This window comes from Cygnus atratus, chromosome 4, assembly GCF_013377495.2.
Source record: "Cygnus atratus isolate AKBS03 ecotype Queensland, Australia chromosome 4, CAtr_DNAZoo_HiC_assembly, whole genome shotgun sequence".
NCBI classification, from domain to species: domain Eukaryota; kingdom Metazoa; phylum Chordata; class Aves; order Anseriformes; family Anatidae; genus Cygnus; species Cygnus atratus.
In genome coordinates this window covers 21,398,295-21,419,655 of record NC_066365.1, presented here as the reverse complement: position 1 = coordinate 21,419,655, position 21,361 = coordinate 21,398,295, and the positions used below count along the sequence as shown (strand labels likewise).

General features: G+C 38.3%; 1 protein-coding gene across 5 annotated transcripts in view; it reads left to right on the top strand.

The window, feature by feature from the left end:
• TENM3 (teneurin transmembrane protein 3) overlaps positions 1 to 21,361 on the top strand; it is a 420,747-nt gene that overhangs the window by 368,772 nt on the left and 30,614 nt on the right. For 3 of the 5 annotated variants that reach the window (XM_035557879.2, XM_050710510.1, XM_050710511.1), the window contains 6 exons: positions 4,541 to 4,808; positions 5,390 to 5,533; positions 8,537 to 8,786; positions 14,395 to 14,627; positions 15,014 to 15,168; positions 16,019 to 16,893. In XM_035557879.2, coding sequence (XP_035413772.1) covers positions 4,541 to 4,808; positions 5,390 to 5,533; positions 8,537 to 8,786; positions 14,395 to 14,627; positions 15,014 to 15,168; positions 16,019 to 16,893 — 1,925 coding nt within the window. Of the gene's footprint in view, positions 1 to 4,540; positions 4,809 to 5,389; positions 5,534 to 8,536; positions 8,787 to 9,187; positions 9,209 to 14,394; positions 14,628 to 15,013; positions 15,169 to 16,018; positions 16,894 to 21,361 lie in introns of all 5 variants that reach the window. The other 2 variants (XM_035557878.2, XM_050710512.1) reach the window with 2 other exon arrangements.

Below are 21,361 nucleotides of genomic sequence, written 5' to 3'. Positions count from 1 at the left end.
CAATTGCAAGTTAGCATGCTCTGCCTAGACTTACGTAGCTGAGATTAGCCAGCATGGAACGAGAAGTTAAACTGCATGCAGATCAGGTTGCGCTGGAGCTGCTTATACGTATTAGGTAATATCATTGCTGTCTTTTTCCTAATATAATAAATGTCTGTATGCCACATATTGCAGTGTGGTCTGGCAGAAACCCACATGTGAGTCACAATGAGTTCTGAAAACTCACAACTCAATGAGTTCAGTTCTGAAACTGAGTTTTTGTGGCTTTCCTTCTCCCACACTTCCATTATTCACTGTTACATATGCTTGCAAGGCTCCAAGATGCCTTCTGCAGGTCCTGAGCAGCTTGCTTCCATCACCTCAAGTGTGTAGGTGAATGAAGACTGAGAAGTATTCTTTCAAATTGTATGCTTATATGTGTTTAGAGGGAAGTGGCTTTGACTGCGTCTGTGGAGTGTGACCTGCATGATTAAGGGACCAAGGCAGGTTTGGAGACTTATATTGTTAGGGGACCAATTAGTGAGAGTAGATGCTTTGGTTTAATTCCAGTGTTGCCTGGGTGAACTGTGGATGAGTTTTGTCAAAACAGTTCAAGATTGCACACTTTTTTTTTTCTTCTTCTCTGACTCTGTTTTACTACTGGCAATACTATACAGCGGAAATTGGCAAAATTTCTTCACCCAGAAGAATTAAGGGTAAAATAGGGGCCTCAGTAACTTAATAAAATTATTATGTTTGTAACGTCAAGATGTCCATGTTTTCACCAAATAAATTAACCTATTTTTTCATTAAACCTTGCAGTCTAATAGGACGCCTAGATATTTCAGTCTTATATAGATGGTATATCCTGGTTTCACTTAGCTTAATCTGTAAACTCTGAATTTGTACTGAGAAGACAATGAAGATTACTTCATCGAGCTAAATATTTCCATTTAAGTGTCCTTGTTTTCCAGCAGTTTATCTAATTTTCTTCTCTTTGTTTTCTGTTTTAGACTTTATATGTGCCTCTTGGTTTATGCTTTTACTGATACATTTTTAGCCTGATGTATGTTATGTGTAGCCTGTTTATGTTTTAGCCTGTATGGTTTTTTTCCATCCTTCTCAGTGGTATCTCAACAATGCTTTAACTCTATAAAAAACAAGCATCTTTGCCCCTTTTCATTTCTCCTTGCTTTATATTGTTAACCCAGGGTTATCTCTTTATAAGTTCATTTAAGAGCCTCAATTCTAAGGGAATTTGTTTTTTTTTAAAAGGAAAAGATTTTTCCATCTTGAAATGAGCAGCTTCAGCTTCTGCTTAAAGAAGTGTAATTTTAGTATTCTTTGGTCTCAAGCTTTGCATAATAATAGTAGTTGCCAATACCTACCTGTGTCTAAACATGCCATCTTTATCCCTCTCAAACCACGATGATGTTACAGCAGTGCAGCTCCTTACATCTCTGCAAAGAACCTTTTTCTGACGCTAGGACTTCAAGTTTTCACTCATTTGTGAATTTTTTTCTCAAATCCTCTATTGAAGTTGGTCATTTGACAAAAATACTTGGCAATACAGCAGGCAATTTTCCCCCTAATTGAGTGTGAATTCCCAGTTCAGGGTTCTTAATACTATCATAGCATGCCACCTGAATCGCATCATATTGTGGAGCAGGAAAGCATTCCAGAGCCTGGACAGCTTTAGTCCTTCTGGCCACAAGAGATGAGGAGTCCTGCTCAATTTATGTGACTCAGTCACCCACTTGAACTTTGAGGAGAGCAAACTCTGTCTTTGTGAAAATTGAGGTGACCCTTATCTCAGTCCTGTAGGTTAAGTATCTCACAGCTTTCCTCCCAAGAAGCTTGATCATCCGTAAATAAAATGTCAACCGTTCGAATGTGGTGGGGGGGCTATAACTCAGTCCCCGCAGGGTGTCAGCATTTCTGGAGGTAGTTTGATACTCTGTCGGGAAAAGGTAAAGTACAGACAGATTGGTTCTGCTGGCGATTCCTGATGTGACTTTTATACCCAGTGACTTTCCTGATTGCTTTACAATTGATGTGTTGTCATGGCTCCCATAGGATGCTCTCTGCTGTGCCTGATGATTTAACGTTTCAGATGAACATTAAACTGTTTAATTCTCTTTGTAATGCTTGATTCTAGGAGTGAGATTGAGATGCATAACCTTACCTCTAGATTTCTAAAGTTTGCAAGAAAATAAGTTACTACAGGGAATATTTTATGGAAAGAAGGAAGTTATAAGTCAGATTTCCAGCAGATGTTTGAGGTTTCTGCAGAAACTAATAATAGGGGTTCGTGTTTTTTTTTGTTTTAAACCTCGCTGAGAACTGCGTGTCCTACTTTCTAATTTGATAGTAATCCAAATACACAGTGGAATTTCTTGGAAATTGAAACTTCAAGGTGTCCTCTTTATTGTCTGTTATCTCAGGCAAGAGTATCAGAAGACCACCTAAGTGTTTAACACTGCTCTTCCACAGTTAAAGTTGTAAAAGAAACAGTGGTCTTAACAGGAGACCAGTCAAGGCCATTAAATTGTGTCCTATTACAAGTGTATTATTTCTTTTTCTCCTCTTGCTTATGGAGAACTCCATCTGTTAGACCAGATTTAATGTGCAGTAGATGAGAGTCCCGCTGATGTCTTGAGGAGGAATTTGTCTTTTGTTCATTGGTGTTTTGTGTTGTTCCTTCAAAGTCTTAGAAAAGGAACATGTTCACAATTGCTTTTCTCTCTAGAGAGTTTTGTTTGTGCAGAAAAGATTTTCTTCTCATCTGGCTTAGATACTGTGTGTATATTGGACTGAGGGAGAGCAGACTAGATTTTCAAACAGAATTGATACAACTTACCTCCTTCCAGGTGATGGTACTGCTCATCATTTCAGTGATGCCAGGTTGTTGGTGGGGAGAAAAAGAAACTTTCAAAGATTGAGAATTAAGAATTTCATTTGTCTGGTGTCTTCCAATGCTTCCTTTATTTCCCACAGCTCTGTTACAGCCTTGCTGGAGGTGAAGAGTCATATCCCTACACATATCGGATTTTAGTAACCATTCATGCCAGACCATGAGCCAAAATACTATTTCTGATTTGTTGCTGCTGGTGTTAAGGGGAAGGAGGCAAATGCAATTAATAGTATACAAATCTATATACCAGCGGTAGTGCTAACATAGGTAATGTTGTATCATCTGTTGCCCTCCTCAGGACCACAGAACCACATATTTTGATTCTGTTCAACCCAGTCAATTGTTTAAAAGCAGCGTCTGAGGATTCTCTAGCATAGAGAACGCTGGAGAAAACCTGAGCTACAGAAATCCTGAGCTAACATAGCACTTCATAAGTAGCCAGCTTTTGATCACACTGAAGTCTCAAGCTTAATGTCAGGGATATTTGTTCTCTCCCTGAAGTCTGCTTTCTACTGATACTAATTAGTGTTTGGTCTTCAGAGTTCAGGACCAGGAGACAGGTAGGTAAAATACAGCTTTCCAAAGGTACTTCCCCAGGAGTACTCCTTTGACACCACAAAGGCTCTGGGCTTGTGATTCAGCATCCTTTGCCCTCTATTCCACGCCCAGAAACATTATGTTTATAAATGTGTCTAGATACTTCTTTTTCCTTATTTTCAATAAGCAAGGATGGTTGGTAGCTGTGCAGCTGAAGTGCTGGCTCTCAGTGTTTAGGGACATGATTCTAATACAGTTTTATGTCCCAACTGAGGTATAGGACAGTATTGGCTGTCTTCATCCACGTTACGCAGAAACCTTCCACATTCATCCATCACCCACTAAAGCTCCCCAGCTCAGAGGCAAAGACAAGGTAGAGGGGGGAGGAACCTTTTAAAAATAAAATTGAATCATTGCACCTCTCTGAAATGAGAAAGTGGTGAGCTGATGTCTGAGTAGTGAATATTGATCAGGAAATATGGAGAAGCTTTCCCTGAGGCATCCTACTTATCTCAGTGAAATAAATGGAAGAATACTCTGGTTTAAAGTATTTACAATCCACAGATAATGCAAATAATAAACCACCTAAAAGTCCTTCCTGTGTTGCACTATTAGCATGTGAACTTCAGGAGCAATTAGACATCCTAACCTAAATCTGAAGCTCTGCAGTGTTTTGAGGCTCTTTTGTCTTTATTATGTATCCATAGTTAGGATATGGATGGCAGCGCAAGAGGGGGCTGTTTACACTTAGGTAGAAGATGCTTTTCTGCTGGTTTTGGAAAAAGCATTTGGGAAGGCATACTCTCCTCTTCTCCATACCTCCACCCATTAAAATAAAGGAGACATCTTTGAAATCCTTCAGCAGAATGTATGAACTAAGCAGCTTTAGTATAACAAAGATGTTAGACTTTGCTATTCTGGGAAAGAAAAAAGTAAAATACTGTTCTTCATTTGTTTTTATTTTACATATTAAATGAAGGCCAGATTTAGATGATACTTCATAATGGATTGTTGTGTAGCATCATATCAAGCCCCCTTTTACAATATTTGCATTGTTACGCTTAATTTCCAGATCATTCACATGTTGCCTTTTTTCTTGCCGATGTGTAGGTACTTCATGAAGAAACGACAATACCAGGAACTGATCTGAAGTTATCATACTTAAGCTCCAGGGCTGCAGGATATAAATCTGTTCTGAAGATCACTATGACCCAATCTGTTATACCGTTTAATCTAATGAAAGTTCATCTTATGGTGGCAGTGGTGGGAAGGCTTTTCCAGAAATGGTTCCCCGCATCTCCAAATCTGGCTTACACTTTCATATGGGATAAAACTGATGCCTACAACCAGAGAGTCTATGGATTATCTGAAGCTGTTGGTATGTGTGTTAAGCAAAGGTTTGGGATTTTTTGCATTTTTGCTATTGTCTTGAAAATAGAGAAACACATCTGAAATACCTGTATCCATTAATCAGAAAATGTTTAGCGTAATAAGATGAGAAATAATGGTGGATAGTAAAGTATATTAAACAACGCAAATCTAAACTTTACATTATGAGAAAAGCATGCTTCAAAAGGAAAAAGAGACCACTGTCATTTTTCACTTGTAGTTCTTACCCATGAGTAATCCTCAGCCTAATAATATGGTATGGTGTTCAGTCTGTGCATTCCCCATACTTTAGAGCACAATAGCATTCTGACATAATTCACAGAACAGGTTTCTTCTCTACCTGTCCTCTTCTAATTCTTTTTAATAACTAAGATTATTTTAATAACCCAAGATTACTTTTTAAAGTATTTGGAAATTCTGTTTAGTATTTTCAATACATCTAAGGAAGCCGTAGGGATTTTTCGGTAGCCTGGGAGAGCAGAACATACACAGTTTAGGAAATTACATTCTTTAAACTATTCATCTGAACAAGTTTCTATATTTAATGAGGAAATGTACTGTTTTTTTCAGTGTCTGTAGGCTACGAATATGAGTCTTGCTTGGATCTGACTCTCTGGGAAAAGCGGACTGCAATTTTGCAAGGCTATGAACTGGATGCCTCTAACATGGGTGGCTGGACATTGGATAAACACCATGTCTTGGACGTTCAGAATGGTAAGGAGTTAAGCTTCCTCTTCCTAATTTTAATACTCAACTGCCTCTCAACTGCCCCACACCTTAGTCATCTCATTTTAGCTTTTCAAATGTTTGCTTCCCTATTTTAAAAAAGGGAAATTACAGAATGCTTTGCATGTGATAAATGCTTTGCTTCCTCCTACAAATACGTACGCATTAATAAGTGCATCTAACTGTGTCATTCTATGTTGGATATGTTCTCCAAAGAAACCACCCCCAAAAAATTAAGTGATGCTAAGGAGACACTGTTTCTAAAGCAATTGTAGATGTCACCATTGTTATTGGCGCTAGCTGGATGTATGGTAGCAGGATCTTGAATGCTTTTTCACAATGAGTAAAAATTAAATGGCAATAGCAGGCATTCCTGCCAAACCAAGAGGTCTCCACTCCCAGTTTTAAAGCCTTCATTTATATTGGAGATTTTCCCCTTCAGGTCATGATATCCCCAGCCACAGCATGACTGCTGATGGGAGCATTTAGTGCATGGTTACAATCTATTCTGGAGGATGAGCAGTCGTTTCCACTGTCCTCTCATTTAAACCCTTCCCTGACGTACATCCTCCCCAGGATGCGTGGTCAGTTCGACACATTACAGGTGACAAATGACAGTGCCTTCAGCCAATGAAGGCTCCTTATGCTCCTATTATCAGGACAGATTCCAGTTGCCAGTGAGCAAGTCCTCTTTAATCTCAGTGAAAAGATGAGGAGCAGGACACATTTAACAAGGACCGTGCCTTGGCATCAAGGTCAATTTGTCCAGTGTGTCTCTCAGTAACTACCAGGTGGGTGCCATGCTAAGGAAACAACAGCTGAACACTGAACAGGAGAAAATGCGTAAAAATTTGGCTAGAAGTGTGTAAGAAAGGAGAAGTAGACAAAGTTGCATGTCTTATGGTGGGAGTTGGTTGCACTCAATTTTTATGGAAAGGAGGTACCCAAAAGTAATTCAGTGGGAAGAACATCACTTCTGTGGTACCCAGTATCCCTCAGAGGTCTCCTGCTAGTGCATCAGTTTATTTGCTGTGATATGCTAATCATCACCTAAAAGCCTTGCTTCTGGCTAGTAGAAAAACAAGGTAACCAAATAAAGGGAAAGGTGTCATTGTACCTAATTTAAAAGTGGGTGGGGAAAAGAGCAAATTCCTGAAAGGTAATTCATCTAAAAATGTAAAGAGCTACAATTCTAAATATATATATATATATATAAGATTGATTCTGTTCACAAGTTGAATTGGTGGTGGCTTTAAATTATTTTCAAGAGTACATTTGACAAGTAATGACTTTTCAAAGTGACGTGTGTCTAATTGAATAAACGAAGTGGAGAGTTGTAATGGCAAAGTGGGTGAGCTGGAGAAATTTATTCAGAAGAGAGTACAGACACTGTTTGTACGGACATCCTAAGCTACTGCAGTAAATAGTCTAATGTGCATCTCTTAGTCTGTGATAATAGAGGAGAAATGTGAAGGACCAATTTTTCAAGGTAATGATAGAATAAATCAGATGCAATAGTGCACTGTGCTGACTTGTAGAATTCCTCTGATGAAAATTATAGAACTCAGCTATTTCAGGCAAAATTATGGTTCCATGATTGTCATAAATGATGTAATCATAGGAGAGGGGATTTCGTATACTGCTAATGCATTCTGGCTTTGACTATTCATGAAAAATACATTCTCCTTCTTTTGATTTAGATTACTTATTTAGATTACTTGTCGTTAAGTTTCCACAAACCATTTTCATTCTTCCCAATTTGATCATGTTTATTGGTCTTATGTTTATAATCTCCCAAATTTTATAACATTAAAAAATAGTGAAGCCACCTAAAGCATTTAAAGGGCGAAGTGTTTTTTCCTCAAATCTTTTAGTATAAAGAGTGCATTTTTGAGGTGAGGACTGAAAGAGGAACGCGTCTTAAATTTCCTCTAAGCACCTCAAAAGACAAATTTATCCCTCAGCCCCAAATTGCCTTTGAAACTGTATGGACAATTGATAAAGCATTTATCACTGTAAAGTACAAAGTGACACGTGGTTTACATGGATTATACCACGGAAAGGTAAATTGTGACTTATGAGTACAACCATAACACCTGACCATTGGTAGAGTACACCTTGATGGATTCATTGAGGTCTATAATACAAGAAGAATTTGGCAACATTTTAACATGCTGTAAATTCAAACATTTTTTCCAAACTGAAGATTTAACATAAAGCATGCATTTTTCTTCTCAGATTTCCTATGGAGGCTATAAGGAAGAAAAATACTGCTGGCACATTGCTTTGTCTTTACAAAATTACTGTTCCTTTCATGCCTCAAAGCAGAATTAAGTTTAAGAGACAGGTTGGCCTGGCACCACATTTTTATTTTTATTTTTTTTTGACATTTTTAATAACTGCCTATAACTGCAGACATGGTATTGAGGCAGACTTTATTGCCAGAGATAGATTTTTATTGTGAGCTGAGTAAAGAGCATTTTATAATGTAAGATTGAAGCAATCTCCAATTTTTTGAAGTAACTGTTTAGTTAATCTTTACAATTTGCAGTAGTAATCTGCTTTAGATTACATTTGACATCATAGTCATAATTAGTTATAGTAGGGCATTAGAGATGCAATTTGCAAATACATTTTTTTCCTTTTTAATGATACATACACAGGTAGAATTTCAGTTATTTCTGGAGAATTTCTAAACAGAAGTTTAAAATGCATTTTTACTACATTTTTTGGACAAGATAATTTAATGCTTTGTGTGTGTTTTAGTGTATTTGTGACTTTATTAAAACATTTGTGGTTCATAACTAAGTTCTGTTACTTGTAGTGAGAAAAAATGTGGTGCTGAAACAATTAAAAGTCCATTAAACTATATTACTCAAATAAAAAGAGATATTCAGAATATCTATGCATCATCTCATGTACATACATTCAAGGTTTTTATAAACTTTATTGTTGTTGTTGTTATTCTGTGGTTTTTATATTATCTGCCAGGAATCCTCTACAAAGGAAATGGTGAAAATCAATTTATATCTCAGCAACCCCCAGTTGTCAGTAGCATCATGGGCAATGGAAGAAGACGCAGCATCTCCTGTCCAAGTTGTAACGGTCAAGCTGATGGTAATAAACTACTGGCTCCAGTTGCCTTAGCTTGTGGGATAGATGGAAGTCTTTACATTGGGGATTTCAACTATGTTCGGCGGATATTTCCATCTGGAAATGTAACTAGTGTTCTGGAGCTAAGGTATGTTTTACTCACATCTTGGACCTTTAGAGTTGTGAATTACTGATGCAAACGGAAGTATGGAATGGATTTCTGATCTTGTGTAAGTTAGAGCTTCCAAACGCTTTTGAAGCAAAGAAGTGGATTCAAAAATTTTAACATGTTGGAAATAGTATTTAAAACTGAAATGATAAAAATTTACCATGGTAAAATACCTTAACTCTGTAAATGCAAACTGTGAGAATTTGGTCTTCCCAGAGTAATTATTCTGTGGGTTTAAAGAGTGAACCTACATAGTCAACGTGAGTGGACCTCTTCACTAATGATAGATTTAAATGTTGCCTTCTTTTCATCTTCTAACACCCTTTCTGAATATTTTTCTAATAATGTTTTTCTGTTCTTTTTTACTTGCTCCCACCAAGAAATAAAGATTTTAGACATAGGTAAGCATTTCTTACAGAAGATTTCTATATTTCTAACTGTTCTTTTTTCTTTTTTAACAAATGAATGCTTATAATGGACAAGTCCTTTCTGAGATGTATTATTAGGAAAGAGGAGTATTTTTCAAAAATAATGAGTTCATATGTTTTAGTTATGTCAGCTGTCAGGCTGCATCGTCCTTTCGGATACAAGTTCCTATTTTCTCATCACTCTCTGTCCACAGCCAGGCTTCTTTTTATGCTTGTATGTGCCCTCCTGCACTATCCCTTCATGCCTTCTTGCTCCTGTTCCTTTGCTCACACTTCCGCTGTTTCTATCAAAACTCACTCATTAGTCAGATCCCCCAAATACAGTGAGAACAGCATATAACTAATAGAAGTATTATAGAAGTAGAAATTACAGAAGTATAAAGTGGGTTCATTTCATTAGCCTTTTGATGCTGAGCCTTTTCAAGCTCACATTAAACAGACGCTTTTGTTTAAATGTGAACTTTTCTTAGTAATGAAAGCTGAAATTGTCACGTAATAACAAGGCTCCAACAGTTCAGATTTTGAAGTACGTGAAGATTCCATAAGGCTTGTCACAGAAACAAGAGTAATCAGAGGGGTTGTAGTGCAGCATTCATCTGTCCTGGCATAGGTACAATAGTGGCAAGAACAGAGGCGAGGAAGGTGGATGCTTAGAAGTGCTTTGCCACAGCAGCTGTCACTGAAAAGGAGACAAAAACACGTTATGCTAAAGCCTTGTTGGATACATGAAGCCCTGCAAGACTTTGTGTCAGACTTGCTAAGTACAGGGCTCAGCAGCCCTGCAGGGTCTCTTTCGCTCCTTTTTTGCTGTCAACCCTTTTCCTTCCTCATTTTTCAACAAGGAGAGTCATATCTCAGTTCTCCTTTAGCCCAGATTTTTTAAATTGACTTAAGTCTGAACCTTCTTTATAAGGACAGGTTTTATGTTCAAAAAATTGTTTCAAATGGGTTAGGCAAAAAATTCCATGACTAAATAAGATGTTTGCATCACTGCTAATAGTCAGAAATGGGAGGTGATGCATAGTCTGACTGGTTTGAAGTTATCTTCAAGGTGTGACTCTGAGGTAATCTGATAATTTTAGATTTCATTATTAAGTTTAATTTGCATTTATTGCACTACTTTTAGAAGAAATCCCTTGTGATTACACAGAGCTGTGATTACAGCTGTATAAGACATTGTCTGACAAATGTGTGGAATACAGAGTAATACTGAAAATGGGAATTTGGAATGGACAAATGGGAATAAGGAGCTGATGTACAACAAGGTGTGTTTTGCTGTGATTTAGTGGTGACGGCCTCTCTTACCTCCAGCAGAGCTGTGGTCACAGTCTCAGCTGTGGCCTTTCAGAAACAATTTGTTGAGGGCAAACATTGGAGCTTTTCTCCTTTATTCATGTACATGTGCATAAGCTCCAGACAGTGACATTGTAATCATACTGCACAAATTAGGGTAACAGCATCTTCATAGGCTTGTGTAGCAGCTACAAAGTGGGGGTTCCTCCTGAGGTAGGCAGATGCCTTGAAGACCATGGACAATGAGCACTGCAGCAGTGGTCGTGGAGCCAGCAGGCAGGGAGGTGTTGAGCCCAGTGTGCAGCCCAACATGGTCTACTTGAGTCTGAGTTTTCTCTCCCATCACAGGACATTTTCCCAGTGTGAAAACTCTTAGGGTTTTGCTGCTCAGGGACTTCTTAAGCCACAAGTGTACCTTTATGTTGAATATCCCCTGACAGCTCTTCGTTCTATTGATTTATCTGACATCTTTTAAACACGTAAACTTTGAGCATCCACCAGGTCCTGTGGCCATGGGTTCCCCCATCTTGAGGACACACTGCGAGACAAAATAGCTTCTTTTGCCTGGCAAAATATGCATTCACCAAGTAAAACAGACGACAAGCACTAAATACTAGCTGAGAGCTGTTATCTGCTCAAGCATTCACCTTTCTTCACCTACAGACATGGTGGTTCAGCACAGAGAGCAAGTCTCCCACCTCAAGGAGCCTGTGCTCTAAATTAGGGAGACACTGCAGGTCGAATTTATTCTCTAATGTACCAGTGACCTAACTTTTTTTAGTCTGAAAGCTGAGCTGATGTCTTTATACACCCTGCTGCTTGTGGCTGATTAATGCTGATAGGCATTCATGGAAGTAATTTTTAGAAGGACTTTGAAGGCAAGGAGGTCACTTGTAGGCTATGGCGATATCCTGCAGAGTCTGTAGAGAGACAGAAAAAAGTTTTCTTAGACCTAAAAACAGCTTTGAGGGCATATGGTTTAGATGGCATACATTGAATGAGAGAGTATAGATCAGGGCCAGAGCAGGAAGAGTAGTGTTTTTTTAAATTCTTCATGGAGAGTAATGCAAGCAATCTGACAGCTGAGGATTTAAAAGAACAGCATAAGCAAGATAAAGCAATGAGAAACAGATCATGACAGCAACTAAATAGTAGGCAGCACTTACAAGTAAGTTTTTCTAACATTTTACCATTTTGCATTAAGAAAACCAAAACCAGGAATGTGAAAATGTGCAAGGTCTGGTCATTGAAAAGGCTTAAGCTGTGCTCACATATGCACGTGTGTGTGTGCTTTAAATCATAAGCACTGTTGATGAAGTGCAGATAGAACAAGTTAATTTGTAGTCGTTTGTCTTTATTGGACCCTGTGTTGGCATGTAACCGCTTGTTTTCCAGAGCCCTGTGCAGCAACCTGGCAATACTGAATGAGCCGAGAAGTCACTGGCTCTGCATTTTACTTCTCTTTCTTGTTGTTATTGGTAGAAGGCAGAGCCTTAACGTTGTTTCAAGCCACAATGAAATAGAAGAATCTCTGCAGTTTTGCAGGTGTTGGATACTTAACCCTGTGCTATTTTAGAGGTCTGCATAGTATGCATAAATGTCTTCTGGCTAGGAAACATGGCTTTCAGTGGACAGTGATCTAGTTCCTCAGATTGTGCCTTGCTCCAGAGAATTGGTGGTTTGTTCCTAGCAGCTGAAGCTACCTCAGTTTTCTGACCTTCTCTCGAAAAGAAATACCAAAGTTAAGCTAGCTATATTGTCTCAGAAAGAAACCATTAGACATTACTTAAGACAAATTGGAGAGTTTATATTGATTCAGTAATAATATCCTATGCGCTCCCAAACCTCAGGGTTGTTGGGATTTTTTTGGATAAAATGAGAAAATATCCTTAAATTGTCATCTGTATTTTTTAATACGGATGCACTACTTATTACCAGAACTCATCCTGACTAAGAAGAGCTGTATCATTTTTGTTGGAATTTATTAAAACATAAATGTTTTCATATATATGAAGAGAGCAGCTTTAAAAATTCTTTTTTAGAAATTAAAAAAAATAACATTATGTATAAATCATTTAGTTATTGAATTGGTGACTCTTTATTCCAACAACTGAAAAATACGGTTTAGGCAATGTTAAATGAGTTGAAGAAAAGTACCTTAATTTAGATTATAGTAGCATAAGAAAGGACTTTATTTTAAATTACAATTAAATAAAATTTAATTCACATTTTGCTATGTGTTTATATGTGAAATGTCTGCAAAGTTTCTTAAAGACCAGAGTAATCATATAAATGGGTATAATTTAATTTGCAGCCCATGGAGATATAAATAATTTGTACACTACATAGTGATCATATAAATGATCTCTTTGTAAATTAAGGTTCAGAAAATACCTTTAAACTATTTAGTGCATTGGCAATAACAAGTTTCTAACAGACAGAAATTTGAGTTAAGGCTCCACTTAATTGTTTTCAGACATGCTGTATAACATTCAGCTCCATAGCAGGGCTTTTTAAGAGGTGCTAATCACTGTGTATTTGATTTCATTAGTCTGCTTCACTTGATTTCTTCCTTCTGCACCAACATGTTTAAACTCTTAAAACCAAAGAAAATCCTATTTATGCAACACATTTTTCTGTGTTTTTGTAATTGGAGAGCTATAAAAATCTGTCCCTGCTAAAAGGCATCGTTTGTTCACAAGTTGTTCCTGTTGGTCTCTTGTTGCTTTTTCCAAGTGGCAGTACATAAAAATGTGTTACATTAGCACAGTTATGTATTTACAAAATGTGAAGTACAGTGTTCTGCGAACAGATGTTTGGATATCACCAAGACTGGTAGATAGGTTTCAGCAGCGCTTTTGCAAACATCAGAAGTGGAACTGACTGTTCTGACACTGATTCAATCCATTAGGAGAGCATCTGAAATTACCTCCTGTGTTTACATGACCTTATTTTAGTTCTTCATGTCGTAAATTAGGTCAGGAATCCTAACTGCGGTGGGTTAAGTTTCTACGTCGTAATATATCAACCCAAAAGGTACTCTCCAGGGTAGGTTTTTTCACCAGCAGGGGAGAAAAGACAGTAATTCTCAATTATGTAGCACCAGTGGAGAGGCAAAGTGTACGTTTCTGGGAAAATGGTTAGCAATATATATTTTCACTGTAATAAAGACTGTGTTGGCATAGTTAGTGGTTTTGTGCCAATGTGTACAGTTGTTTGAAATATGACTCTGTGTTAAGGAGAATGGAAAAGCTCCGCTCGGCGTTCTGGTGGAAAAGATGACATTTCCTAATGCGTTAAATCATGCATATCACGTCTTTGAAAGCAGTGGATTAAACAAATACTTATGAAGGATGTCTTATCTCTTGCCTGTGAACTAATAATACGAACTCTGCCTTATCTGTTTATGAATTATATAAACCGTGCACCCCAGCAGCCTTATGTAAATTATAATAAAACGGATAGGATGATAACGGCAACAAAGTGTAAGCTAGGGTTGGGGTCATGCTGCAAAGTTTGAAACTGAGCCAAGGTTTCAGTCAACACTAGTTCTAAGACTCCACTGTTTTGATGTGGCCTATTATGGTGTTGAGAACTGTCTCTAATTACAGCATCATAGAAAAAATCGAATTTTCTGTCCCAAAAGGATGACTAGTCTAGGTCGGCCTGCCTCTGACACAGGAAACAAATGAAAACCGAGAAAAGCCTTGGGGCCATGACCTCTGCTGCATAAGCCCAGAGCACCAGCATGGTTGTTAACTATTTATGTATTAGTACAGACTGTGTATGAACTGAAATCTTTTCTTCTTGGTCCGACGTTGGTGCAATTAATTACAGCACGAGCAATGTGTAATTCCTTTTTACAGCAGCAACCCAGCCCACAGATACTACCTCGCAACTGACCCCGTGACAGGAGATTTGTACGTTTCTGACACAAACACACGAAGGATCTATCGGCCCAGGTCACTCACGGGTGCAAAAGACCTGACGAAAAATGCTGAGGTAATAGGAGGAACCGGGGAGCAGTGCCTGCCCTTTGATGAGGCAAGATGTGGTGATGGAGGCAAGGCGGTGGAGGCAACTCTCATGAGCCCTAAAGGTAAATATGAAAGTTCAGAGATGGGCATGGTCATGTTTAATACAAGAGTTGGTTCAAAAATGTAGTTCGAATAATTTTTCCCACCGGGGAAAAAACATTGAGGAAGAGAGCTGCAGGAGAGCCAGGTTAATTTTATAGTCAATATGTGGCTTTCATGGTTATTGAGCACTTTAAAATGCTCGTTTAGATTATGTGTTTGGCAAACAATGGTGAAGATGTAAAATCAGTGTTGCATGTGGTCCCACTTACCCGGTGTTTCAGGTTAACTTAAATGCTAGGCCTTTTTCTGCCCTTAATATACATACCACTATATACATACCACTCAGGCCCTTAGTTACAGATAATATATTAGTACAAGCAACTTAATTTTATTCTCTTCACTGAAGGAATAGCAATCGACAAGAATGGGTTAATCTACTTCGTTGATGGGACCATGATCAGAAAAGTGGATCAGAATGGTATAATATCCACATTGCTTGGCTCCAACGACCTGACCTCAGCACGACCTCTAACCTGCGATACCAGCATGCACATCAGCCAGGTACGCATTAACAGCTGCTAATTCGGAAAGCAAATCTTGGGCAAGAAATGCAAATGCAGCTTCCTTGCCCATTAAAATAAAACTGGGTGGAGTGCGTAATGAATATTTAAGAGTAGAATTTGTGGAGAAAGAAACCTATTCCAAGGACATGAATCTCAGTGTATTCTCCTAGCTATAAATGCTGCTGTATTCAATTTTTCTGCCCATAAAGTTCAGTTTAGTTTAGAACAGCAAAACCATCAGCAGGAAATGTTAAGTCCAGTAGTAAATACTCAAAGAACGACAGATATGTTAGAACTGTATTGGCATGTCCATGTTTTCTGAATTACTAATAGCCTACTAGGGTGAATGAGAGGATATATATAATAGAGCAATTTATTTTTTTTTGTCTCAACAAGTTTGTGTAGGTAAGAAGAGATGTCACTAGTGCTGTGTTTAGAAATTGAGTACACTCCAGTGTTTCGTAGTCTGGAATGTAGTAAGTTATTTTTGCTAGTGCAAAAATAAAAAATGACTACTGTCCGTGGACACTAAACTGATAGCTGTCTCTATTTTTATTTATGCATTGGTGATAAAAACAAGTATGGCACTTATTGGAGAGGAAATTTGACCTGTATTATAGTTCCAATGCTGCTGTTTTTTCAATGAAGTAGTCATCTGGAAACCCTTCCCCTTGCCTCCCTGAAATCTTTCATTTGCTGCATTCCTTTTTGTACAAGTCTCTCTGTCTTGATTGGTTACAGCAGATGAAAAATATCCTTACAGCATTATCTAAAACTGAAGGTGAATTCATTCATTCCATTTAAGGTGCACTAGTTAACTGTGTAATAAACCACTTCTCTTTGTTAAGGTTCGTCTGGAATGGCCTACAGATTTAGCTATCAACCCAATGGATAACTCCATTTATGTTCTGGATAACAACGTAGTTTTGCAGATCACCGAAAACCGTCAGGTTCGCATTGCTGCGGGGAGGCCAATGCATTGCCAAGTTCCCGGAGTGGAGTACACGGTGGGCAAGCATGCTGTACAGACCACATTAGAGTCAGCAACTGCCATTGCAGTGTCTTACAGTGGGGTACTTTACATTACAGAAACTGATGAAAAAAAGATTAATAGGATAAGACAGGTTACAACCGATGGAGAGATCTCATTAGTTGCTGGAATACCTTCAGAGTGTGATTGCAAAAATGATGTCAACTGTGACTGTTACCAGAATGGAGATGGCTATGCTAAAGATGCCAAACTTAATGCCCCTTCCTCTTTAGCTGTGTCTCCAGATGGCACGCTGTATATTGCTGATCTGGGAAACATTAGGATACGGGCTGTGTCAAAGAACAAACCCTTATTGAACTCAATGAACTTTTATGAAGTTGCTTCTCCAACTGATCAAGAGCTTTATATCTTTGATGTCAATGGTACCCACCAGTACACTGTGAGTTTAGTCACTGGAGACTACCTGTACAATTTTAGCTACAGTAATGATAATGATATTACTGCAGTCACGGACAGCAATGGGAATACTCTTCGTATCAGACGGGACCCCAACCGGATGCCAGTGAGAGTGGTCTCTCCTGATAACCAAGTCATCTGGTTGACGATAGGCACTAATGGATGTTTGAAAAGCATGACTGCACAAGGACAAGAGCTTGTTTTATTTACCTACCATGGTAACAGTGGACTTCTGGCAACTAAAAGTGATGAGACTGGATGGACCACTTTTTTTGAGTAAGTACATAAAATAAAGCTAGATGCTGTATAGTTCTATTGAGCTATACAGCACCACTTGAAATATTGCTGAAGACCGGTAAGTAAATGTGAAGATGACACTTAATATCAAAAAACACTGAAAGATACTTTTCGTTTTCCAGGCCGTCCACATCTATCTTACTTATTCTAAGCATTGGGTCTGCATAATCTTAAATTCATTATTTTCAATTTCTGTTTTATACATTAAAATAATTGTGAGACAACATCTCACTCTTGTCAACAAAGTTGTAACTCAGACAACTACGATTTTGTACATTTGCATGAGAAACTAGATTTTTTATCCTTTTTGCTCATTAGATTGACATTGTTCTGCAGCAAATGCTGACAAGAAATGTGCTTCACTGCTAAACATTTTTTCTTTATGTTTTTTTAACATCTTTTCTTATTACATGCCTGCACTGTCTTTTACCCAGAAAAGGCTGGGTGGATTTTTTTATTTATTTTTTTGAAGTGGTGAAAGCTTGTGTTTCCCTGAGTGGCAAATATCCAGGACCATCTCCTGGATGACATGACAAGCTTTCACACAGGTGGACCCTGGGTGGAGAAATCTGAGAAGAGAAAGCATGATCTTGGGGGAAATACCATTCCTGTAGGAATAAACTGAAAACAGAGACCACCAGCAATGTGTGGTATACACACGTGCAAACACAACGGTGAGAGATACTAGACTTTTAATTTTACCAATCTCTGAAAAATCTTTTAAGTTAATTGTTTTACCCTGTGTAAGTCATTAAATCATCAACGCCTGTTCTTAACAGCCAGATTAGCAAAAAGTTTTACAGAATCCTCAATTATATCAAATGAGGAAGGTCATGAAAATTTATAGATAAACTAGTAGAACCTGACAGTTCAGATAGTGCCTTTAAAGGCAATTTCATCCCCTAATGAACTAGACTACAGACTGATATGCCAAACAAAACGTATCAAAAATACAGCTTAAAACACAATTTATTTTAATAAAGATTGATGTAAAATTAACGCTTATTTTTTTCAGTTATCTCAGTCAATTGGAAAATAATGTGTGTTCTTAAATCACTTGAAAGACAGATGCCATGGTTGGGTAAAAATGTGTCTGTGAAGGAGTGGAAGATGTAAAGTTAGTATGATAAGTAAAAGCATTAGATGGCCCTCAGTTGAAGTATTCAGGATTACAAAGGGCATCATGAAAATCCAGTAAGTCATTCTTCTTTTTTTTTTTTTTCCTTCTTTTCTTGTATCTTTTAGATGAAATGCAGTAGCAACTGCTGCCAAGGTCAGGGCCTAAAAAAAGCTTTCAATTCAACACACATGATAAAGAAAATAAAGTGCTGGTGTCAGGCAGTGGCAGCAAAGCCAAACATCTGTGTTCTGAGATAACTTCACATTTATGTCAGTGTACATTTGGCTGAGGCAATACACAGGAAGTCTATGAGCACCTGTATCTACTCTCCAACCTTTACATTTGCCCATCAGAGACACGAGAGCAGCAGGTGCTGCTTCACTGCATATTGTGTCCTGAAGTGGAGACATGGCTAGAAGTGCTGATTCCTAACAAAGACAGCAGGTGGAATGGCACTGCTGCCAGTTTTAAGGTATTCTTACAATAAGCTGCAAGTTGGCAGGGCTTTCAGAGTGGGCACATTACCAAAGCATTAGCGCACGTCTGTAATATTTAATTGTGCATTTGTGCATCGCTGCGCATCTTTTTAGGTCCTGCCAAGAGGACACAAGCACAGCGAGGATACACAGAGGAATGAGACATGCACAGAGGAATGAGACACTGTTCAGTCGCGAGGGCATGTGTTCTCAGTCCCGCGAGTTAGCCGTGTCCTATATGCTGAGAGACCAAAGCACAGCTTCAGATGGGCTGTAAATACTCATCTATATTTCCTCAGAGAGTAAATCCAGTATTTAACGGTGACGCACAAAACCCACTTGTTTCCAACATGCGATTGGGCAAGGCAGTCAATTTGGGGGATAGTGAAGTCCCTTACTGAAATTAAGGCATCTGTTGGGTACAGCAGGCACTTCAAATCATGCTGGCATTCATACTGAATAATTGAGGACCCAGAGTTTTAATCAGGGCAGTAATTTCTCACCACAATGTGTGTAGTTTTTGCGTGCCTACTGTGGTGCACTGCAGAAGTAGCTGATGGCTCCTGAATGTATGGTCATGGCGTCTGCAAGATCACAAGAAAAAGCAGATACTGTGTTCACCAGTAAGTGTTTTAAAGGCCTGTATTTTTCCTCATAGGAAGAATTTAGGCTACTGTGTGTCATGAAATAGATAGTTATTTACTGAGTTTGTAAATAGCCCTCTTTCACATCTGGTCTGCTTTCGTGCAGGCTTTCTGGTCTGTGTTAGGTATGTCCAGCTGGCTTGCACAGAACCCAAAGGGCAGGCTATTCCCTTCAGAAAGTGTTAGTATTATTTCCAAGCTGCTGTTTATGCACTTCCTAAACAATTGCCTCAGACCAATGTCTCGTTAGAAGTCCCAAGCTGAAATAATTATGGAGAGAGCAAAGCAATTTTATTCACCCCAAATCTGCCAGTGTATTAGGCTTTTGCAGAAGCAAAGATATTAATCTCCTCCCTGTATCCATGGTGAAGAAGTAATCTGTTTAATTGCAACAAGGAAGATTGAGATTAGACATTTGGAAAAACTTCACTGTGAAGATTTTGGAGCCCTGAAGCAGACAGACAACAGTGACCCCTTACCCTTCACAGGCTGTCTTTAAGAACAGATGAGACATCTTTGAGGACTAACTTGGGAAGAACAGATCCTGCCTTGGGGTAGGGGCTGGACCATCTGACCTCTCAAGGTCCCTTGCAGTCATGTTTTCTATGATGCTCTGTACAAGTTAATACCAAAAATAAAAAATTGTGCTGATTATGTAAAGCTACAGGGAATGAGCAAAAAAAAAAAAGCACTGGGTTATTTTTCTTGCCAAAACAGCATTCTTAAAGACATCCATTGGGCATCAGAGCTGCTTACTGTTTTTGGACATAAAATATCCCCATACACTAAATTTGTGTCTGTGTACTTCCCTTTTGAAGAAAAAGTAGATAAAAACGAGACCATTCTGCATCTTTTATTCTGGGATCAGCAAACATTGTTTTGACTTTGGTTTTCAGTGGCGGTGATTTGTAATAGTAAATCTGACTTCAGTTGGATTTCCAGAGGCTTCTGCATCTATTGCCAAAGTGGAAACCATGCATATTGTTTAGGGGTTTTTGTTGGGGTGACATGGTGTGTGTGTGTGTGTGTGTGTGTGTATCTCAGCCCCAGCTTTTGGCATTTTCACGTTGGTAGGTAGTATGGGCTAAAAATTCTTCAGCTGAACATTTTTCTGTTGAAAAAAATGAAGTCCTGTTAAAGCCATAAGGTTTTCCTAGGATGCCTGGATAGGAATAAGAAATGAGGAGAAGAAATTGTTCTGACTTTCTTGTTCTATTTTGGTAATAGCAAAATATTTCAGTTTCATTGCTGGATACACTTTCTTTTCATATGGGAGTTTATTTATGTATTTTATTTACTTCATTTATATTATTACTCAGCTTCTCAAAATATTTTGGGAAGGGAATTATGTTTATATTCCATTGTGAATTTAGACTTTCTTTCAACTCAGACTTAAAAGTTTTTAACTGTTAGAATTTCCAATGGAATAGAAATGTCATTTTTCAGCTGTGATTATGGCTGAGTTGTTTCACCATTTGGTGGTCATGCATCTGCTTAAATGGCAGAAGTTATAGTGGAGTAAAAGTACTGCACTTCTAGTAATAAAAAGATCAGTCTTCAGAGCCAATTCAGTAATAGCTTTGTTAACTCTTCTCTTGTAATAATCTGTACAACTGCATCATGGATTCTGCTGAGTTCTCAGTGATGTGAGAGTAGATTTAAGACAACTATTTAATTTTTTGTTAATTTTTTAGAGCAACTTTTTAGTGAAAAGAGGAACCTTTGAAGAAAATACTGCATCCCAAAATTGGCAGTCGCTGCCCTGGCACATATTATAGCAGCTTTTTATGTTCTCCCTCCTCCCTACAAACTCAGTCACACCAATATCAGAGCCAAAAGGAGTTTACTTTTTATTTTATTTCATCTGGACACTAAATAATCTAGAGTTTATGTTTTTTAGTTTCTACTTTGCCTGAGGGAAGGACTGGCATATAGGAAATATTTGTTTTACTCTTTGTGTTTTTCAAAGTGAAAATTACAAGTACTAGTAATCAGAAGTGAACTCCTAAGAAGCCCTGAGGTGCCCCTGTGCAACTGGCTCAGCAGTGCAGGAAGGCAGAGCCCCCAGCCTGCCACACCACGTCTCCATGAATGCCCTGGTGTGCCAGCACTTGCCAACCAAGTCAGCTGAAAATGCTTCAAAAGCTCACTTAAAAAAAGAAGAAAACAATGCAGTGTGCATACAAACTGGCACCTGAGTGGTCTCT